We start from the raw sequence: 16428 nt of genomic DNA, 5'->3' as shown, positions 1-16428 counted from the left end.
ATGTGCAGTCCAGGAACGTATGGAAGATGCCCGTTTCATGGTTTTATTTGTACCTAGTCTCTCTAAAGCTGGTGCAAATTACAAATGCAGTCTTTCTTCGACTAGAGCATAGTCTTCTGTGCATTGCAACAATTCAGAACTTTGGTATATGTGCTCCACAGTTATTTAGTCATCCCCACCCTTCCCCCTCCCCCCTCCCCCTCGCCCTCCCCCCAGACACGCATATAGCATTGTTACTGCTTTTGTCCACACTCTAAGCCAAAAAATCAGCTTCTTTCAAGTTTCTTTAAAAAAAAAACAAATTGTTCCATTAAATCCTACTGCTTCATTTCTTTTGTCTATTGTGGCTGAAGGGTTTTCTTTTCCTCTACAGAAGTCCTAAAGTTATACTGATGAAGAGGTGCTGTAAATGGTCCCAATAAAACATATATTTACAACAGTATATGCTCTGTTACTTGCGCAAGCTTTATGCAGAGAAAATAGCTCTGTATATGCGATCCACGATAAAAAAAAAAGGTAATGTGCATTATTTTTTCTTCTTTTGAAGCGTCAACTGGCAAGACTTGGTAATGATATAAGTTTCAGGGCACGTGGGTGCAAACTGACTTCTAGGGCACCATCATGGGTAGAAAGTGTGCAGAGAGATGTTTTCTCCTTGTTTTATGTCCTCGCCGAGGGGAGCCTTTCCCATTTAATGAGATGAACATTTGCCGCCCTTTGTGCTTCCACTTCAGCGAGGCGTAGGTATTGTAACCATTTTCTTCTATCCTTTCCTTAAACTTACAGTTGTTGTTGTACTCTTCCTAGAAAAGAAAAAAAAATCAACAGTTGAAGACTGTTAGACCACAGTTTTTACTTCACTTTTTCTTCCTCGTTAGGTGTTGCGATTTCTTTTTCATTACAACAGTGACTGCACTTCAAAAGTACTTCATTGGCTGTAAAGCGCTTTGAGATGTCCTGTGGTTGTGAAAGGCGCTATATAAATCCAAGTCTTTCTTTCTTCTGTCGCCTCGTCTCCAAAATATGCACCCACGCTATCCAAGAAGAGAGTCTTGAAGATCTCTTCCCAGTGCTGTGCCAATGGAACGCTATAGTTGCCCAGTATGAATTGTACTGCAGCAGTCCAGGGTGACTATAATTGGGAAATTATTGTTAATAATTGGTCAGCAAGCCAGTGACAATGGGGCACACATTACAGAGGAGTATTGAAATCATTTATTTATGCAGAAGGTGCTTAGATTGTGAAATTATTTGCCACAAACTGTTTTTAAAGTAGAATCTTACATTTTAAAGGCTTTGGAGAGCGTACAGAAGAGATTTACTGGAATGGTTCCAGGGATAAGGGATTACAGTTACGTGGCTAGACTGGGGTTTCCCTTGGAGCAGAGAAGACTAAGAGGTGATTTGATTGAGGTGTTTCAAATCTTGAAGGGTTTAGATAGAGTAAATAAAGATAAACTGTTTCCAACGGCTGAAGGGTCGATAACGAGAGGGTGCAGATTTAAGGTGATTGGGAAAAGAACCAAAGGTGACATGAGGGGAAAGCTTTTTACACCACATGTGGTTAGGATTGGGAATGCACTGCCTGATAGGGTGGGGATACAAATTCAATAGTAGTCTTCAAAAGGGAATTGGATAAATACTGGAAGGAGAAAAAAAATTGCAGGGATATGCGGAAAGAGAGAGGGAGTGTGATCAAGTGAGTTGCTCTTTGAAAGAGCTGGCGGAGATTCAATGGGCTGTGCTGTACTATTCTCTGATTCTATAAATCCATAAATTCTTTTAAAAGCAAATTAGATAGTGGTTTAAAAATGCAAAAGGGTATGAGAGTGGGCAGGGGAGTGGATAAAGACTCGGTAATTCCTGCAGATTCGTGGAGAAAAATACCAAAATAAATTTGATGGGCCGAATGGCCTGTTTCTGTGCTTTAAGATTCTACGATTTGAAAAGTATTACCATTTTCCTCTCTGTGATTAGAATTGGCAGATATGTCATCGGGGGTGGTGGTAGGGTGGGTAGGGCGGGGGGGAGGTTGTGTGAAGGGAGAGAGGAAGGGAATTTGTATGAGAAAAAGTTCCCTTTTTGCATCCAGCCAGGTCAGTTTTTTAAAAAGTACCAAAGATGGTTATATATCTACAAGCAGGGTTGTCTCAATCTCAACCAGGGAGAAAGCATAAATATTATGGAAGGGGATCAATGGATTTTTTTTTAAGTGCAAAAGAATCGCTTTGCCATTTGTGTGCAATTTTTAAGGTGAATTACTACAGTAAACTTTTTTTCATCTCTATTGGCATTTGTTCCTTTCCATTTGTTTTCTCCAAAAGGAGTTTCCCACTACCATGGAAGGTAAGGTCATCTCTGATTTCTCCACAGTTGTCATTGGCAAACAAGGCATGGACTGTGCTTTGTTTCCCCCTCATTCACATGGCATGTTCCACTCTATCTCTCTGCTCGCTCCCAGCATGGGAAAATAAGTCTAAATGACAATTAGCCTTGTTGCTAGCTGACCAACTGATATAACCACACCAGCCCACATTCCCCCCACCCCCCCCCCCCAAAAAAAACCGGAAAGTTGGAATAGCTACTCAATCCTCCAAGACAGTGATGTGGCCTTGGGCAGAGCCTTTAATCTGTAAAACATTACCAACGAGTGATCCATTTTAGTGTAGGCTGCTGACAGAATTTTCTGTGCTCAACATTAAAATGATGTTGGTGGGTCTGCTCCATCACTTTTCATTGCATTTCATTCAGGAGACACTGAACTTCATTTGAACAGACTGATAAAAGGTCACTGACCTCAAGATGTCAGCCAATCAGTATGTAGTTGACTTCATTGTCTGGAGCAAAGTGCAAGATAGTGGTGCAAGGAAAATTGCAACTTTGTAACGTGGGGATTACACGGATTGGAATTCAAAGCATAGAGTTATCAATCTCATCTTTACAGATTCCAAAAGGTCAGTGCACAGTGCTGCAGACTGTAAGGAGCTCTGAATGAAAAGCAGTCCTGAATCGAAATTACAATTGCTGCATTCCATTGGGCTCACTGGCACGGCACTGCCGGAGAGTGAGGAAGCCATGTTCTTCCCAAATTATGACTCCCATGTCACAATCCTAGACCATAAAACATTTGATAATTACAGCAGTCAGCAAGTACATCAATACCCAGGTCGACTACTTCTAACTGCCCTATGTGAGGGGCTGAAATGCAGTTTGCAGCTGAATCATAGACCTTTCAGATCCAACCCCTCCCAGCATCATCTCTGCTCCTCATCCATGCATGTGGTTATATACTTGCATACATGTTACATAGAAATTACAGCACAGAAACAGGCCATTCGGCCCAACGTCAATGCCGGTGTTTATTGCTCTCCACTCTACTTTATCTACTAAAGTTGCAAAAATGATCAGCCATGATCATATTGAATGGGTGCAGGCTTGAAGGGCCAAATGGCCTACTCCTGCACCTATTTTCTATGTTTCTATGTTTCTATCAGCATAAACTTCTATTCCTTTCTCCCTCATTTACCTATCTAGCTTCCCCTTAAATGCATCTATGCTATTCATAAATATAAACATTTTGAACCAACCATATTCTTTATTATATACTTATGAAGTCTCATAATGATTGGTAGGATTTACAGCTCTGCAGCATGACTTAAGTGATAGAAGTGGCCAATGCAAAGTCTGAGGAACAGTCAAAATGTTCCAGGAGCTTAAAGGTTACGCTTTCAGATTTCCCATTGGGAAAGTAGCATTAACTTCAAATAGTGCGTGGGTGCTGCTGTCACATGAAATCTTTCGCAAGTGCTTTAGAGGATCATAGATACCTTTTGACACTGAAATAATCTCAATCAGGAAGGCACACGGATGGTTGCTATGGGAAATGAAAATGTTACACTGCTAGAAAGGGATACTTTTTTGAGGTTGGAGTTCAGTCATATTATTGAAGGAGGAGTTGAATTTTTGTGCTCATCAGCAACCAGATTTCAGGTGCCCAGTGTTTTTTTTTAAATTCATTCATGGGATGTGGGCATCAGTGGCAAGGCCAGCAATTATTGCTCATCCCTAATGCCCTTAGGAAGGTGGTCGTGCATGTGGTGAAGGAGCTGTTAGAGAGGGAGTTCCAGGATTTTGACTCCGTGACGATGAAGGAACGGCGGTATATTTCCAAGTCAGGATAGTGTGTGACATGGAGGAGAACTTGGAGATGGTGCTCTTCCCATGCACCTGCTGCCCTTGTCCTTCTAGGTCATGGATTTGAGAGGTGCTGTCGAAGAAGCCTTGGCGAGTTGCTGCAGTGCATCTTGTAGATGGTACACACTGCAGCCACGGTGCACCGTTGGTGGAGGGAGTGTATGTCAGGAATCACTCGGATAAAGATGGTAGACATGCTGACGTATTTTCAGGCTCCAGTGGTAATTATTGAGCACATGTAAGATCTAACTTTATGAGATTGGGGGCTGTAATTTGTTAAGGACATTGCTAATGTCCCATATATCTGAGAGAACTTTACGTTGCAGGTAGAAGAGTGATTCCTGATTTAAGTGCTGATGCTGGACACCTGAGATGGGAAGTGTTCCATTTGTTAGTGACGAGCACAAAAAGTCAACTCCCCACCCCCACCCTCAAAATAAAGACAAACCAATTCACTGGGTAATTAGTGTGATAAAACAAGCGCTTGTAAAATGTTGCTAAGATGTCTCCAGGATAGTCTGGTGTATTGTGCTCCAGACCAAAGCAGTAACCATGATATGGAAGCATGTGGTAAAGTAGGAATTTATTGTGTGTCAGGTTATGAAAGATGATCCAGACAATGCGTTTCCTTTGTATTTTGTTCTTTTGTTGCTCTTATCGGGGATGAAATTCATCACACTTACCAGTATCAGTGGCAGGTATCAGAATCCGCTCAACTGCAGGGTCGGGTGTGAAGTTCAGCACAAGGCATTATTCTAACAGCTGCTAGATAATTTACTAAATAAGTAATGTGGGCAGGGATAGGCCGATCTCCTTGTCCTTTTCACTCAATAGGCCCACAAATCTTTGGTACATTAGTTAGGCAAAGTAACAGCCCAGAAATGACAGAATCCGTGATCATGTTTCCTATTATTTAGCAAAAATTGAACATTTTACAAAGAAAGGTGGCATTTTAGCAATACTGGCCAATGGAGGGGGATAAAAAAATAAGACCAGATTTGTGCTTCTTGCTGAGGGAGTGCTGCAGTTCTGGACGTGAGTTTTGGATAAGACGTTAAACCAAGTCTCCATCCACCTGTTCAGAAGAATGTAAAAGAGCAACTCAGAGGGTTGTGAATCTTTGGAATTCTCAACCCTAAAAGGCTGTGGATGTTGAGTCATTGAGTATATTCAAGGCTGAGATTTTTTTGGACTCTAGAGGAAATCAAAGGATATGGGGATCGGGTGGGAAAGTGGAATTAAGGTCGAAGATCAGCGATAATCTTATTGAATGGCAGAGCAGGCTCGAAGGGCTGTATGGCCTACTCCTGCTCCTAATTCTTACGTTCTTAGCAGGATGTCCCTCAGCCAACACCCCTAGTACATATTAACTGGTCATTCACCTCAATCTTGTTTGTGGGACTTTGTTATATAGAAGTTGGCTTCTATGTTTATCTACATAACAACAGTGACTACACTTCAAAAGTAATTCATTGACTGTGAAGTGCTCTGTGACATTCTTTGGATGTGAGTGGTGCTATATAAATGCAAGTTCTTTCTCTTCCTCTCGCTGGTCAATGGATCTTGCTGGAAAGGATATATGTTTAGACATTGGGTAAGGACAGGATCAGGATGGGCCTTCATGCCTCACCCCTCTCAGTCAATAATGGCCACAAGTGAAGAAGGAGGGAGCCGTGGGTACTCTCGAATTGTCTGAGTGCCTTCAGGAATAGAAAATGGAAGAGAAGTGAGGACAGGTGTATTTTTACTAAGGTTGTATTTTTACTTTGCTTATGAATATATCAAAATATATAATTTCCTTCAAATTGGATTTTAATTTACAATTTTTTTAAATGTCAAACTTTGTATATTAAAATAGGCAAAATATTTTGATATGTACCTATTGGCACAAGGTAATGATTAAAGTTAAGTGGTGTCCTGTCATTCGCTGATGAAAATGTTATGCTGCATAATATTTGCTGCAAATTCTGTAATTCAATAAAATCAGTTATATGTTGTATGATCACCTTGAAGAGTCTGGGGAGCCTCATTTGAAAACCCAAGCTGTAAGAAGATCATCGTGTTCCTCTGAATTTAGTGTTTCCATTTATTTTTAGAAGATTGTCAAGTGATGTGTGGCCACTTAACAATTACAATACGGAATTGAGGAAAAATTATTGACTGCAACGGAAACTACAGACATGAATGGAAACTTTTTTTTTAAAATGGCAGGCAGAAATCGGGTACGAGGAAAGCCCTCCCACACAATGTGAATGACAGGGTTGGTGCAGTTAAAATCGGCAACTCCCTTCTATGTAGAATCAAGAATGCCAACCGAGGCCCTGTTTCTCTATGGCACTGTGCCATTGGGCAGGCCCTGTTCAATATAACATTTTAAAACAATGGCCCGGAAAATTTGGTTGATGCCCGCTGTAAGTAGGGCACGTTTGTGGTGGAAAGGCCACAAATTCAGCATGGACCTGGTGCGTGGCCTGTACTGCCAGTATAGTTCGCATGCCAGACACAAGACTCCCTAAGCAAATGCTCTATGCGGAGCTCCTTCACGGCAAACGAGCCAAAGGTGGGCAGCGGAAACATTACAAGGACACCCTCAAAGCCTCCCTGATAAAGTGCGACATCACCACTGACACCTGGGAGTCCTTGGTCGAAGACCACCCTAGATGGAGAAAGTGCATCCGGGAGGGCGTTGAGCTCTTCGAATCTCAACGGCGAGAGCGTGAAGAGGTCAAGCGTAGGCAGCGGAAGGAGCGTGCGGTAAACCAGTCCCACAGACCCCCTCCCTCGGCGAAATCTGTCCCACCTGTGATAGAGTCTGTGGCTCTCGTATTGGACTGTTCAGCCACCAGAGAACTCACTTCAGGGGTGGAAGCAAGTCTTCCTTGATTCCGAGGGACTGCCTAGGATAATGATCAGTGGGACCTTCTTTGGAGTGGAACTTTTGCCTGCCCCAAACAAAGTGACCCGCGTCAGTGGGGACCTGGCCAGGTCCTAAGCAGGGAGTTTCCTCAGCCCCAACCTGGGAGCCTGTGTGCAAGCTAGTGCACCGGGCAAGAGGAAGCAGCACTAGGGCACAGCTGGCTTACAGGCCTTGGCCCCCAAAGATTTTGCCACAATATTTTTTATTTTTCCACCTGCCAATGACATGGGGTAACAGATTACTTATATTTTTTTATTTTTGTGGGTTGATGGCACTGCCGTGATACCCCCACCGTGTAACTTTCTGGAGGATGTGAGGCTGCAGGAGCAGACAGTGGGTGACCTTGTGTCAGAAAAGACAGGTGATCGCTGTACTTTGTTGACAGAGGAGGCAAAAAGAAAGATTCGCTCCATGATAAAGGAACATTGAAGCCTCTGTGAATTGACCTAATTCTACATTCGCTGTTTCCTGTCCCCATAACGGGGTGGGATACACGAGATGCACCATCCAGGACAGAGCAGCCTGCTTGATTGGCAACTCATCCACCACCTTAAACATTCACTCCCTCCATCACTGTATTGTGGCTGCAGTGTGTACCATCTACAAGATGCATTGCAGCAACTCGCCAAGGCTTCTTCGGCAGCACCTCCCAAACCCACGACCTCTACCACCTTGAAGGGCAAGGGCAACAGATGCATGGGAACGCTATCACCTCCAAGTTCCCCTCTGCATCTCACACCATCCTGACTTTGAAATAAACCGCCGTTCCTTCATCGTTGCTGGGTCAAAATCCTGGAACTCTCTCCCTAACAGCACTGTGGGAGTACCTTCACCACAAGGACTGCAGCAGTTCAAGAAGGTGACTCACCATCACCTTCTCATGGACAGTTAGGGATGGGCAATAAATGCTGACCTTGCCAGCGATTCCCACATCCCACGAATTAATTTTTCTAAATGTGGCCAAAGTGGTACAGGTGCCCACCAGGATCATGAAGATGAGAGAACCTGTCTTCCCGCCCCCCACTACCCCCCCCCCCCCCACCCCCTCCACACCGACCCTGTATACTCTGAGGTCAGAAGCAGTGGTTCCTGGAGCATGGTTCCTGATGTATACATTGAGATTAAAAGTCTGTGGATTTTCAAGTCCAAAGTCTGCATAGAAATGTGCAATGTCAATTGTACAATTTGTAGCAATCTGGATCTGTCAAATGAATATTTCTGAGAGATGTGGAGGAAATGTTGCAGTTATTTCTGTATTAACACCACAGTCTTTGGAAGCTACTCCACCTCTAGAGAACATTTGAATGTTAAAGGTTAGTCGACTGCTAGGTGTGGGCTATTTTGTTTTTTCATATCCCTGAGTCAACTTAATACTTAGGTTGACTCAGGGATAGATCTTAGTATTGGAAATAAAACATTTCCTATTTCCGCCACTCCAGTGTGAGCATTAAGTATTCCTGAATCTAATGCAGTGACTCATATGAACATAAGAAATAGGAGCAGGAGTAGGTCATATGGCCCCTCGAGCCTGTTCCGCCATTCAATAAGATCAGGGCTGATTTGATCTTGGCCTCAATTCCACTTTCCTGCCTGCTCCCCATAACCCTTGACTCCCCTATAGTTCAAAAATCTGTCTATCTCAGCCTTGAATATATTCAATGACTCAGCCTCCACAGCTCTCTGAGAACTCCATCTATTCTGGCTCAACAATGTGCCTCAGCCCCAGTGTGAGAAGAGCAACCCTTACTGTGGAAGTTATGACATCTTTCATTTATCAAAGCAACCATTCTGCAGCCTCCTTGAGTGAGAATACCAAGTTAGGGGAAGCTTTGTGCTGCAGGCTAACATCCACTGGGAACTTTATTGAGTGCTCATGTTCATTTCACATGGGACCTTCACAGTCAACAGACAGGATTGCACGGGACCGGCAAACAATGTGTGCGAAATTGTGAATGGGCCGTGCACCCAAAAATAAATTAGGGGCTACATTGGTTCCAACCCCTAGTAACTTACATCCCCTGCCCTCCCCCCCCCAACCCCCCAACCCCACACAAAAGAGAATAAGTAGGACCTAGTTTTATAAATAGTACTTGAAACTGAGATGTGTGTATAACCTTACCGTGCCATATAGCTTTCCTTTCTTGTTCATGGCCAAATAAAAGCCAGTGTTGACCGCTTTGATTGCGACTACTCCAACATTAACTGACCTGATTTCCATTATGCCTGCAAATGAAAAAGAACATGTATTATAAGCAGATTTTCCCTCTTCGACTGATAACCTTGGAGCGACATTGTCCTGCTATTACTGGGTATTAATAGAATGTATTCTATAACATCAAAGAGTGGGACTTGAACCTACAACATCACCAAGAGTGGTCTAGTATTCAGAGGGTTCCATTAAAAGAAATGAGAAATTAATCGTTGAGTGAAAAATATGTAATTAACAGCAAACTCTGTTACCCATTCCAAGCTCTACAAGGATAAACAAGCAACTGTTTTTCAGTTTTCTCAGAACAGTGGACAGAATCGCAGAATGCACTTCCCAAAACACCACCAAAAATCCCAGGATACTGTATCATAAAAGAGAATTTGACTTATTAGGTCACCAGTGGCTCTGGAGCTAACATTTGAAGCTATAATAACTGCTGTGTTTTGCTGAGCCACTTTAAATCGTCAATCAAATAATGTTTTTCATCCAATTTTTCATCTTTGAGTTAATATTTTCTTGCTAATTTTCTCCACCATTTTTGCCTTTCCCCTTCTTTGCTGCAGTAGTTGACTCTTTGCTGGGTTACAGTTCACATTGACTCCTTGCTGGGTTACAGTTCACATTGACTCCTTGCTGGGTTAGAATCATAGAATCATAGAAATTTACAGCATGGAAGGAGGCCTTTCGGCCCATCATGTCCGCGCTGGCCGACCAAGAGCTATTCAGCCTAATCCCACTTTCCAGCTCTTAGTCAATAGCCCTGTATGTTGCGGCACTTCATGTGCATATCCAAGTACATTTGGAATGTGGTGAGGGTATCTGCCTCTACCACCCTTTCAGACAGTGAATTCCAGAACCCCACCACCCACTGGGTGAAAATATTTCCCCTCAAATCCCCTCTAAGCCTCCTACCAATTACTTTAAATCTATGCCCCCTGGTTCTTGACCCCTCTGCTAAGGGGAATAGGTCTGTCCTATCCACTCTACCTATGTCCCTCATAATTGTATACGCCTCAATAAGGTCTCCCCCTCAGCGGCCTCTGTTCCAAAGAAAACAAACCCAGCCTATCCAATCTTTCCTCAAAGCTAAAATTCTCCAGTCCAGGCAAAATCCTCGTAAATCTCCTCTGTACTCTCTAATGCAATCACATCTTTCCTGTAATGTGGTGATCAGAACTGTAGACAGTTCACATTGATTCCTTGCTGGATGACAGTTCACAATGGCTTCCATGGATGCCAGGCAGAATCGCCATTAGTCATATGCAAACCTTGATAATGAATGATAAATAAAGAAATAATTGTATTTCTGCAGTGCCTTTTACAACCTCAGGACGCCCCAAAGCACTTTATAGCCAATGAAGTACTTTTGAAGTGTAGGCATTGTTGTAATGTAGCAAACGCGGCAGCCAATTTGCACACAGCAAGCTACCACAAACAGCAATGTGGTAATGACCAGATAACCTGTGTTTTAGTGATGTTGGTTGAGGGATAAACATTGGCCAGGACACTGAGGATAATTCTCCTGTTCGTTTTTGAAGTAGTGCTATGGGATCTTTTATATCCACTTGAGCGAGCAGATGGGGCTTTAGTTTAATGTCTCACCCAAAAGACAGCTCTTCCAAAAGTACAGCACTCCCTCAACACTGCACTGGAGTGTCAGCCTAGATTTTTGTGCTCACGTCTCCGGGGTGGTACTTGAACCCACAATCTTCTGACTCCAAGACAAGGGTGGTACCCACTGAGCCACAGCTGACACTATGGTTGGCAACCTATTCGACGACAAGACCCGTTCACCCGATTCTGTCCTCATCTAACACCCACACAGGGCACTTCCAGCAAGATCCACTGGATAGTGATCAGGAAAGAGAACCTCGGTGAATCTTGCGCTCCACAATCCAGCAGTGAAGAGGACAATTGTACAGTTGCCCTAACTGAGGTCAGGTAGCTCAGCACAGCCCAGAGGTTGAACCTGGAAACTTTCTGCTCTATAAAGTTGAGGATGCACTGTCTAAACTCTCTGAGCTACTGGGGACAGCTACATGATGTGAAATTAACCATTATGGCTACTGAAAGTCATTCAAATAAACCTGGACTGCGAAGTGTTTCTGGATTAGCAGAAAGAATATTGATGAGCTGTTGGTTCACTGAGTTTTGTTAGCTGAGTCAAGAAGGGTTCAGTTTTTGGTCCGTGATCTGTACTGAGTTATCGGATCTCAACTGGGGGTGATATAGTTCTCCTCGATGTTCCTGGGTTACGGAAGGAAAATTGGCCCATTTTTCTGGCTCCTGATAACATTCCCTGCTGGAAGTGTGCAGTTGCAGATATCAGGTGAGGGCAGCATCTGGCCTTGCTGTTAAATAGCCTCCTGGGTCTCGCTGTCAGGACTCGCACACTATTAAAGTTTTTGTTGGATTTAAGCAACTGCAGTGCACAGTCACAGCCAAGCTTATCAGAGAGTTTATTTGCTGTGGGCTCCCAGACCGGGTGAAATTTTAAAATCAGATTATCCCGTTTACAAGGAGCTAATCGATTTGGGAGAAGATGTGGTTGTTAATTTCAATGCATCATTAAGTGAAAAATCAGAACATCTTATCTCGACAGAAAATGACAAATGTCTACCAGCTGAGATTTTACTGTTGAAAACATGAGGGCTGCAGGAGGATAAGTCACTACCCCCATGATTGTCCAATTGAAAGTAACTCTAGAGGAAGTTACATGTATTGTACGCACAAAATGATTGGCTATTTGTGATATAATAAAACCCGCATCAAAACAAACCCAGTTTCCAAAACTACTGGGGGCTGAACACATGCCACTTGTATTATCTGATAACCTATCATCACCTTGTTATGCATTTTTAAGTTGCATCTCCACGCAACTGTCAATGTGTTGAATCTTGTAATATCTACAATCTTGTTGCTACAGGGTGGGTGATGCCATTTTATATGTCACCTTTCCTATCAATCAAATCTGAATGAGCTTCGCATGTCAGGCTGCATCCACTTTATTCACAGCACAATACCACCCATAATTTCGTATTAATTGCCAATTGCATAACACCAACAAAGACACTTAGCGTGTAAAAGCAAACATTCTCTTATCTGAAATTAGGGTTAAGATAATTTTTGAGGCAGAGTGGGAAGAATTGTACTCTGAATCTAACTCGTGCTAAGTCTAATCAGAGTGCAGCAGTGTGAGACCCTCTCAGGAAGTTCAATTCATGAAGCTGGCCTTAATAGGAGCTCATAGATTATAGATTGTGTAATGTATGTACCTGTGAGCATGCCCATAGGTTTCTGGCTTAGCCAGTCACATGATGGTCACAAGACTCAATAAAACCCCAGTCAGTTGGGTCTAGGTCATCCATGATGAGGTATGCAGTTATGAGCCTAGTGGATGAATTGGTAATGTATAGTGTGATTGTTAAACCTTTGTTAATAAACCAACAAATCCTTAATAACAATGTGCTGCTATGAATTCTTAAGCAAGAACCCATGAAGCAAATACATTACAGATTGAAACAAAGGTTTCAAGAATGTTTTGAGAAGGTAGGTGCTTCCGTCTATAAACTCTGAAGAAGAATGAATTTGGAGAGCTCTCTCACGGCAGTGGGAGTACAGATTCACAGCTTGCAGTATCGATGAGGTGCTAGCAATTTCATGGTGGTACTGCATTAATAACTACAGCCTCAGGGTTTCATATATTGAATCGACCCAACATGAAAACATTTGAAAATTAACATTTTGGTACAAGTAAAGCAAACGTATGTTGATTTATATAAGCTGTAAGCATTTTACATTTGCGCCTGTGCATACGGCTTCCTGTACTGGATGCGGGTAGGTGATGTGTAACACTGTAATGAAGCATGAGCAGGAGATAATATTAAGGCAAATGCGGCTGCCTGTAGCTCGTTGCCCAGCCCTCAAAGTGTCTGTCAGATCCCAATTATGAAGGTTTATACCTTTACTATCAAAAACCATCAAGTTTGAAGCAGATGAAAAAAACAACACAAAATAAGAGTAGAAATAAAGGGGCTGAATTTGTGGCCCCTATGGGCGCGTATGAGGTGTGCACATGAAGTGCACTGCGCCTAAACCCGGAACTTGCGATCGATCAAGAATTGGATTATTTACTCAACTCCAGCGAATGACCTTCAAATTCTTCCGACTGATAAAGGCAGGCGTATGCACTTAAAGTAACAGTACCGATACATATGTTTTTATCCATTTTTACCAATTTTTGTTCTTTTTATCTTCTGAAGGCATTGATTGCGACTGGTGCAAGTATCCATTAGATTTCAGCACCCTCTGGTACCACACTCAAGTCGTCATTCTTCATGTGTAAGCCTCAACAGCAAGCGTCAGAAGGCTATTTAATTGTTGCAGGTTTGGGGGAATGCTCCAGGTGTGCTTAATCCACCCTCACCTAACACATACATGCACTTTCCAGCAAGCATCACTGCCTAGCAATCAGGAATGGGAAAACTGTCTGACTTTCCCCTCCATAACCCAGAGATCTGCAAATGTCAGACCAGGAATGGAGCTTTGAACTTTCTAGCCTGAGTGGGTCAGTTACGTCTTTCCAACACCTTTTAAGCTGGAGTAGATAAACTGTTCTACCGAACATACTTGCGAGCTTCCAGCTATAATCACATTTTCAGAGCAATTACCATGCACCTAGCTGGCAACAGAAAGGAGCAGATAGATTTTTGGATACTCAGCAACTCGAGGGATATGGGGTTAAAAAGAAAAATAAACACTTGCATCTATATCTAAGGATAAGGGGTAAGCCATTTAGGACCGAGATGCAGAGGAACTTCTTCACCCAGAGAGTGGTGAACCTGTGGAATTCTCTACCACAGAAAGTTGTTGAGGCCAATTCACTAAATATATTCAAAAAGGAGTTAGATGTAGTCCTTACTACTAGGGGGATCAAGGGGTATGGCGAGAAAGCAGGAATGGGGTACTGAAGTTGAATGTTCAGCCATGAACTCATTGAATGGCGGTGCAGGCTAGAAGGGCCGAATGGCCTACTCCTGCACCTATTTTCTATGTTTCTATGTTTCTATATAGCACCCTTCACAACCACTGGACATCTTAAAGCACTTTACAACCAATGAAGTACTTTTGGAGTGTATTCACTATTGTAATGTGGGAACCACAGCAGCCAATTTGCGCACAGCAAGCTCCCACAAACAGCGATGTACTTCATTGGCTCTGAAGCGCTTTGAGACGTCCGGTGCTCGTGAAAGGTGCTATATAAATCCAAGTCTTTCTTTCTTTCTTTCTTTCTTTAATGTGATAATGACCAGATAATCTGTTTTAGTGATGTTGATTGAGGGATAAATATTGGCCAGGACACCGGGGGTAACTCCCCTGCTCTTTTTTGAAATTGTGCTATGGGATCTTTTACATCCACCTGAGAGGGCAGACAGGACCTCGGTTCAACGTCTCATCTGAAAGACGACACGTCTAACAGTGCAGCAGTCCCTCAGCACTGCACTGGAGTGTCAGCCTAGATTTATGTACTCAAGTCTCTGGAGCGGGTCTTGAACCCACAATCTTGCCACAACTGACACATACTGACAGTGCGGGAAGGTGGAGTTGAGGTAGAAGATCAGCCATGATCTTATTGAATGGCGGAGCAGGCTCGCAGGGTCGAATGGCCAACTCCTGCTCCTATTTCTTATGTTAGTATGTGCTTAAAAAATGTTCAGCAAAAGTAAGGGCGGATTATCCAGCTGGTGGTCCCGACACAGCAGTGTTCACTAGATGCGCTGGTCGGATAATCATGGGCTTTCAGTGCTTGATTTTCTGACCGTTTAAATGAATGGTTGGAAAATCTGGTGCTGCAGGCCTATGATTTCCCTGTAAGTGCCACTCCTGATTGGGAAATCAGCCCTATAGTTCATCCACAGCTTCACAGCTGGATTTAAATCTAACACGTTTTATGCAGACACAAGTTGCTGTGAGGTAATGTAAAGGCCCCTGCTCTCATCTTGTTCTTTCGTTAATTGTTTTTGCCGATTCCAGTCTAATTACTGTATAATTCACCATAGCCTTAGAACTCATTGTGGTATCACAACAACGTATTGTAAATTAATTACTTTGGTTACAATGTAAGATGGCCCATGATAATACTTTTTGTTAGTGTGTGCAGTTCATAGTTGTATTTTCCTACATTCTGTTCGGATAACAAGCTGGTATTATCATAACACTTTAGCTCATTAGATTTATGCTGCCTGACCTGCTGAGATTTCCAGCATTTTCTGTTTTTATTTAGCTTATGACAGCTGTGGCTCAGTGGGTAGCATGTCTTGCCTCTGAGTCAGAAGGTTGTGGGTTCAAGTCCCACACCTGGAGACTTGAGCACAAAAATTTAGGCTGACACTCCCAGTGCAGTATGGAGGGAGTGCTGCACTATCAGAGGTTGCTGTCTTTTGGATGAGATTTCAAACTGAAGGCTCGTCTGCTCTCTCAAGTGGATGAAAAAGTTCCCATGACACTATTTCAAAGAAGAACAGGGAAGTTATCCCCGGTGTCCTGGCCAATATTTTTTCCTCAATCAACATAACAAAAAAACAGATTATCTGGTCATTATCACATTGCTGTTTGTGGGAGCTTGCTTGTGCGCAAATTGGCTGCTGTGTTTCCTACAGTGACTACACTCTAAAGGTACTTCACTGGCTGTAAAGCGCTTTATGACGTCCGGTGGTCATGAAAGGCGCTATATTTCGTTTCTTTATATATTCTGATTCTTATCGCTCCTTAAATCGCTGCTTCTACCAATCTCAGCACATTTACCAAACAACATAAGTAGAAGTAAAAAGGAAATTGGAGCTTATTTCCTCCCGTCACTCTATTTTAGTATCATAAACATAGTGGGTAAATTTCCTCTGCACATCATTTCCACCCAGACAAGTGAAAGCGATATAAAAGAACATGTTTACAATCCCATTAGAAATAACGATCAGAACAATTGTCCTGGCCGTGTTTTTTTGATATTGATAACGCATAGTGACCGGAGGAAACTTCCCTCATTAACAAAGTCTGTACTGTAACTTGCTGCCAGCCAGCTGTTCCTGGTGCATGTTACACTTGCATTATT

The 16428-nt window shown here is 42.9% G+C and overlaps 1 protein-coding gene across 1 annotated transcript in view; it reads right to left on the bottom strand.

Moving 5' to 3' along the window:
* Positions 1 to 492: 492 nt before the first annotated feature.
* fgf22 (fibroblast growth factor 22) overlaps positions 493 to 16428 on the bottom strand; it is a 121616-nt gene continuing 105680 nt past the window's right edge. The window contains exons 2-3 of the mRNA XM_070860817.1: positions 9231 to 9334; positions 493 to 803 (exon numbers count right to left, since the gene is read on the bottom strand). Coding sequence (XP_070716918.1) covers positions 609 to 803; positions 9231 to 9334 — 299 coding nt within the window. The 3' untranslated portion in view covers positions 493 to 608. The remainder of the gene's footprint in view (positions 804 to 9230; positions 9335 to 16428) is intronic.

Source organism: Pristiophorus japonicus, chromosome 18 (assembly GCF_044704955.1).
Source record: "Pristiophorus japonicus isolate sPriJap1 chromosome 18, sPriJap1.hap1, whole genome shotgun sequence".
NCBI classification, from domain to species: domain Eukaryota; kingdom Metazoa; phylum Chordata; class Chondrichthyes; family Pristiophoridae; genus Pristiophorus; species Pristiophorus japonicus.
The sequence above is the reverse complement of the archived record's forward strand: the minus strand, read 5'-3'. Positions and strand labels throughout refer to the sequence as shown.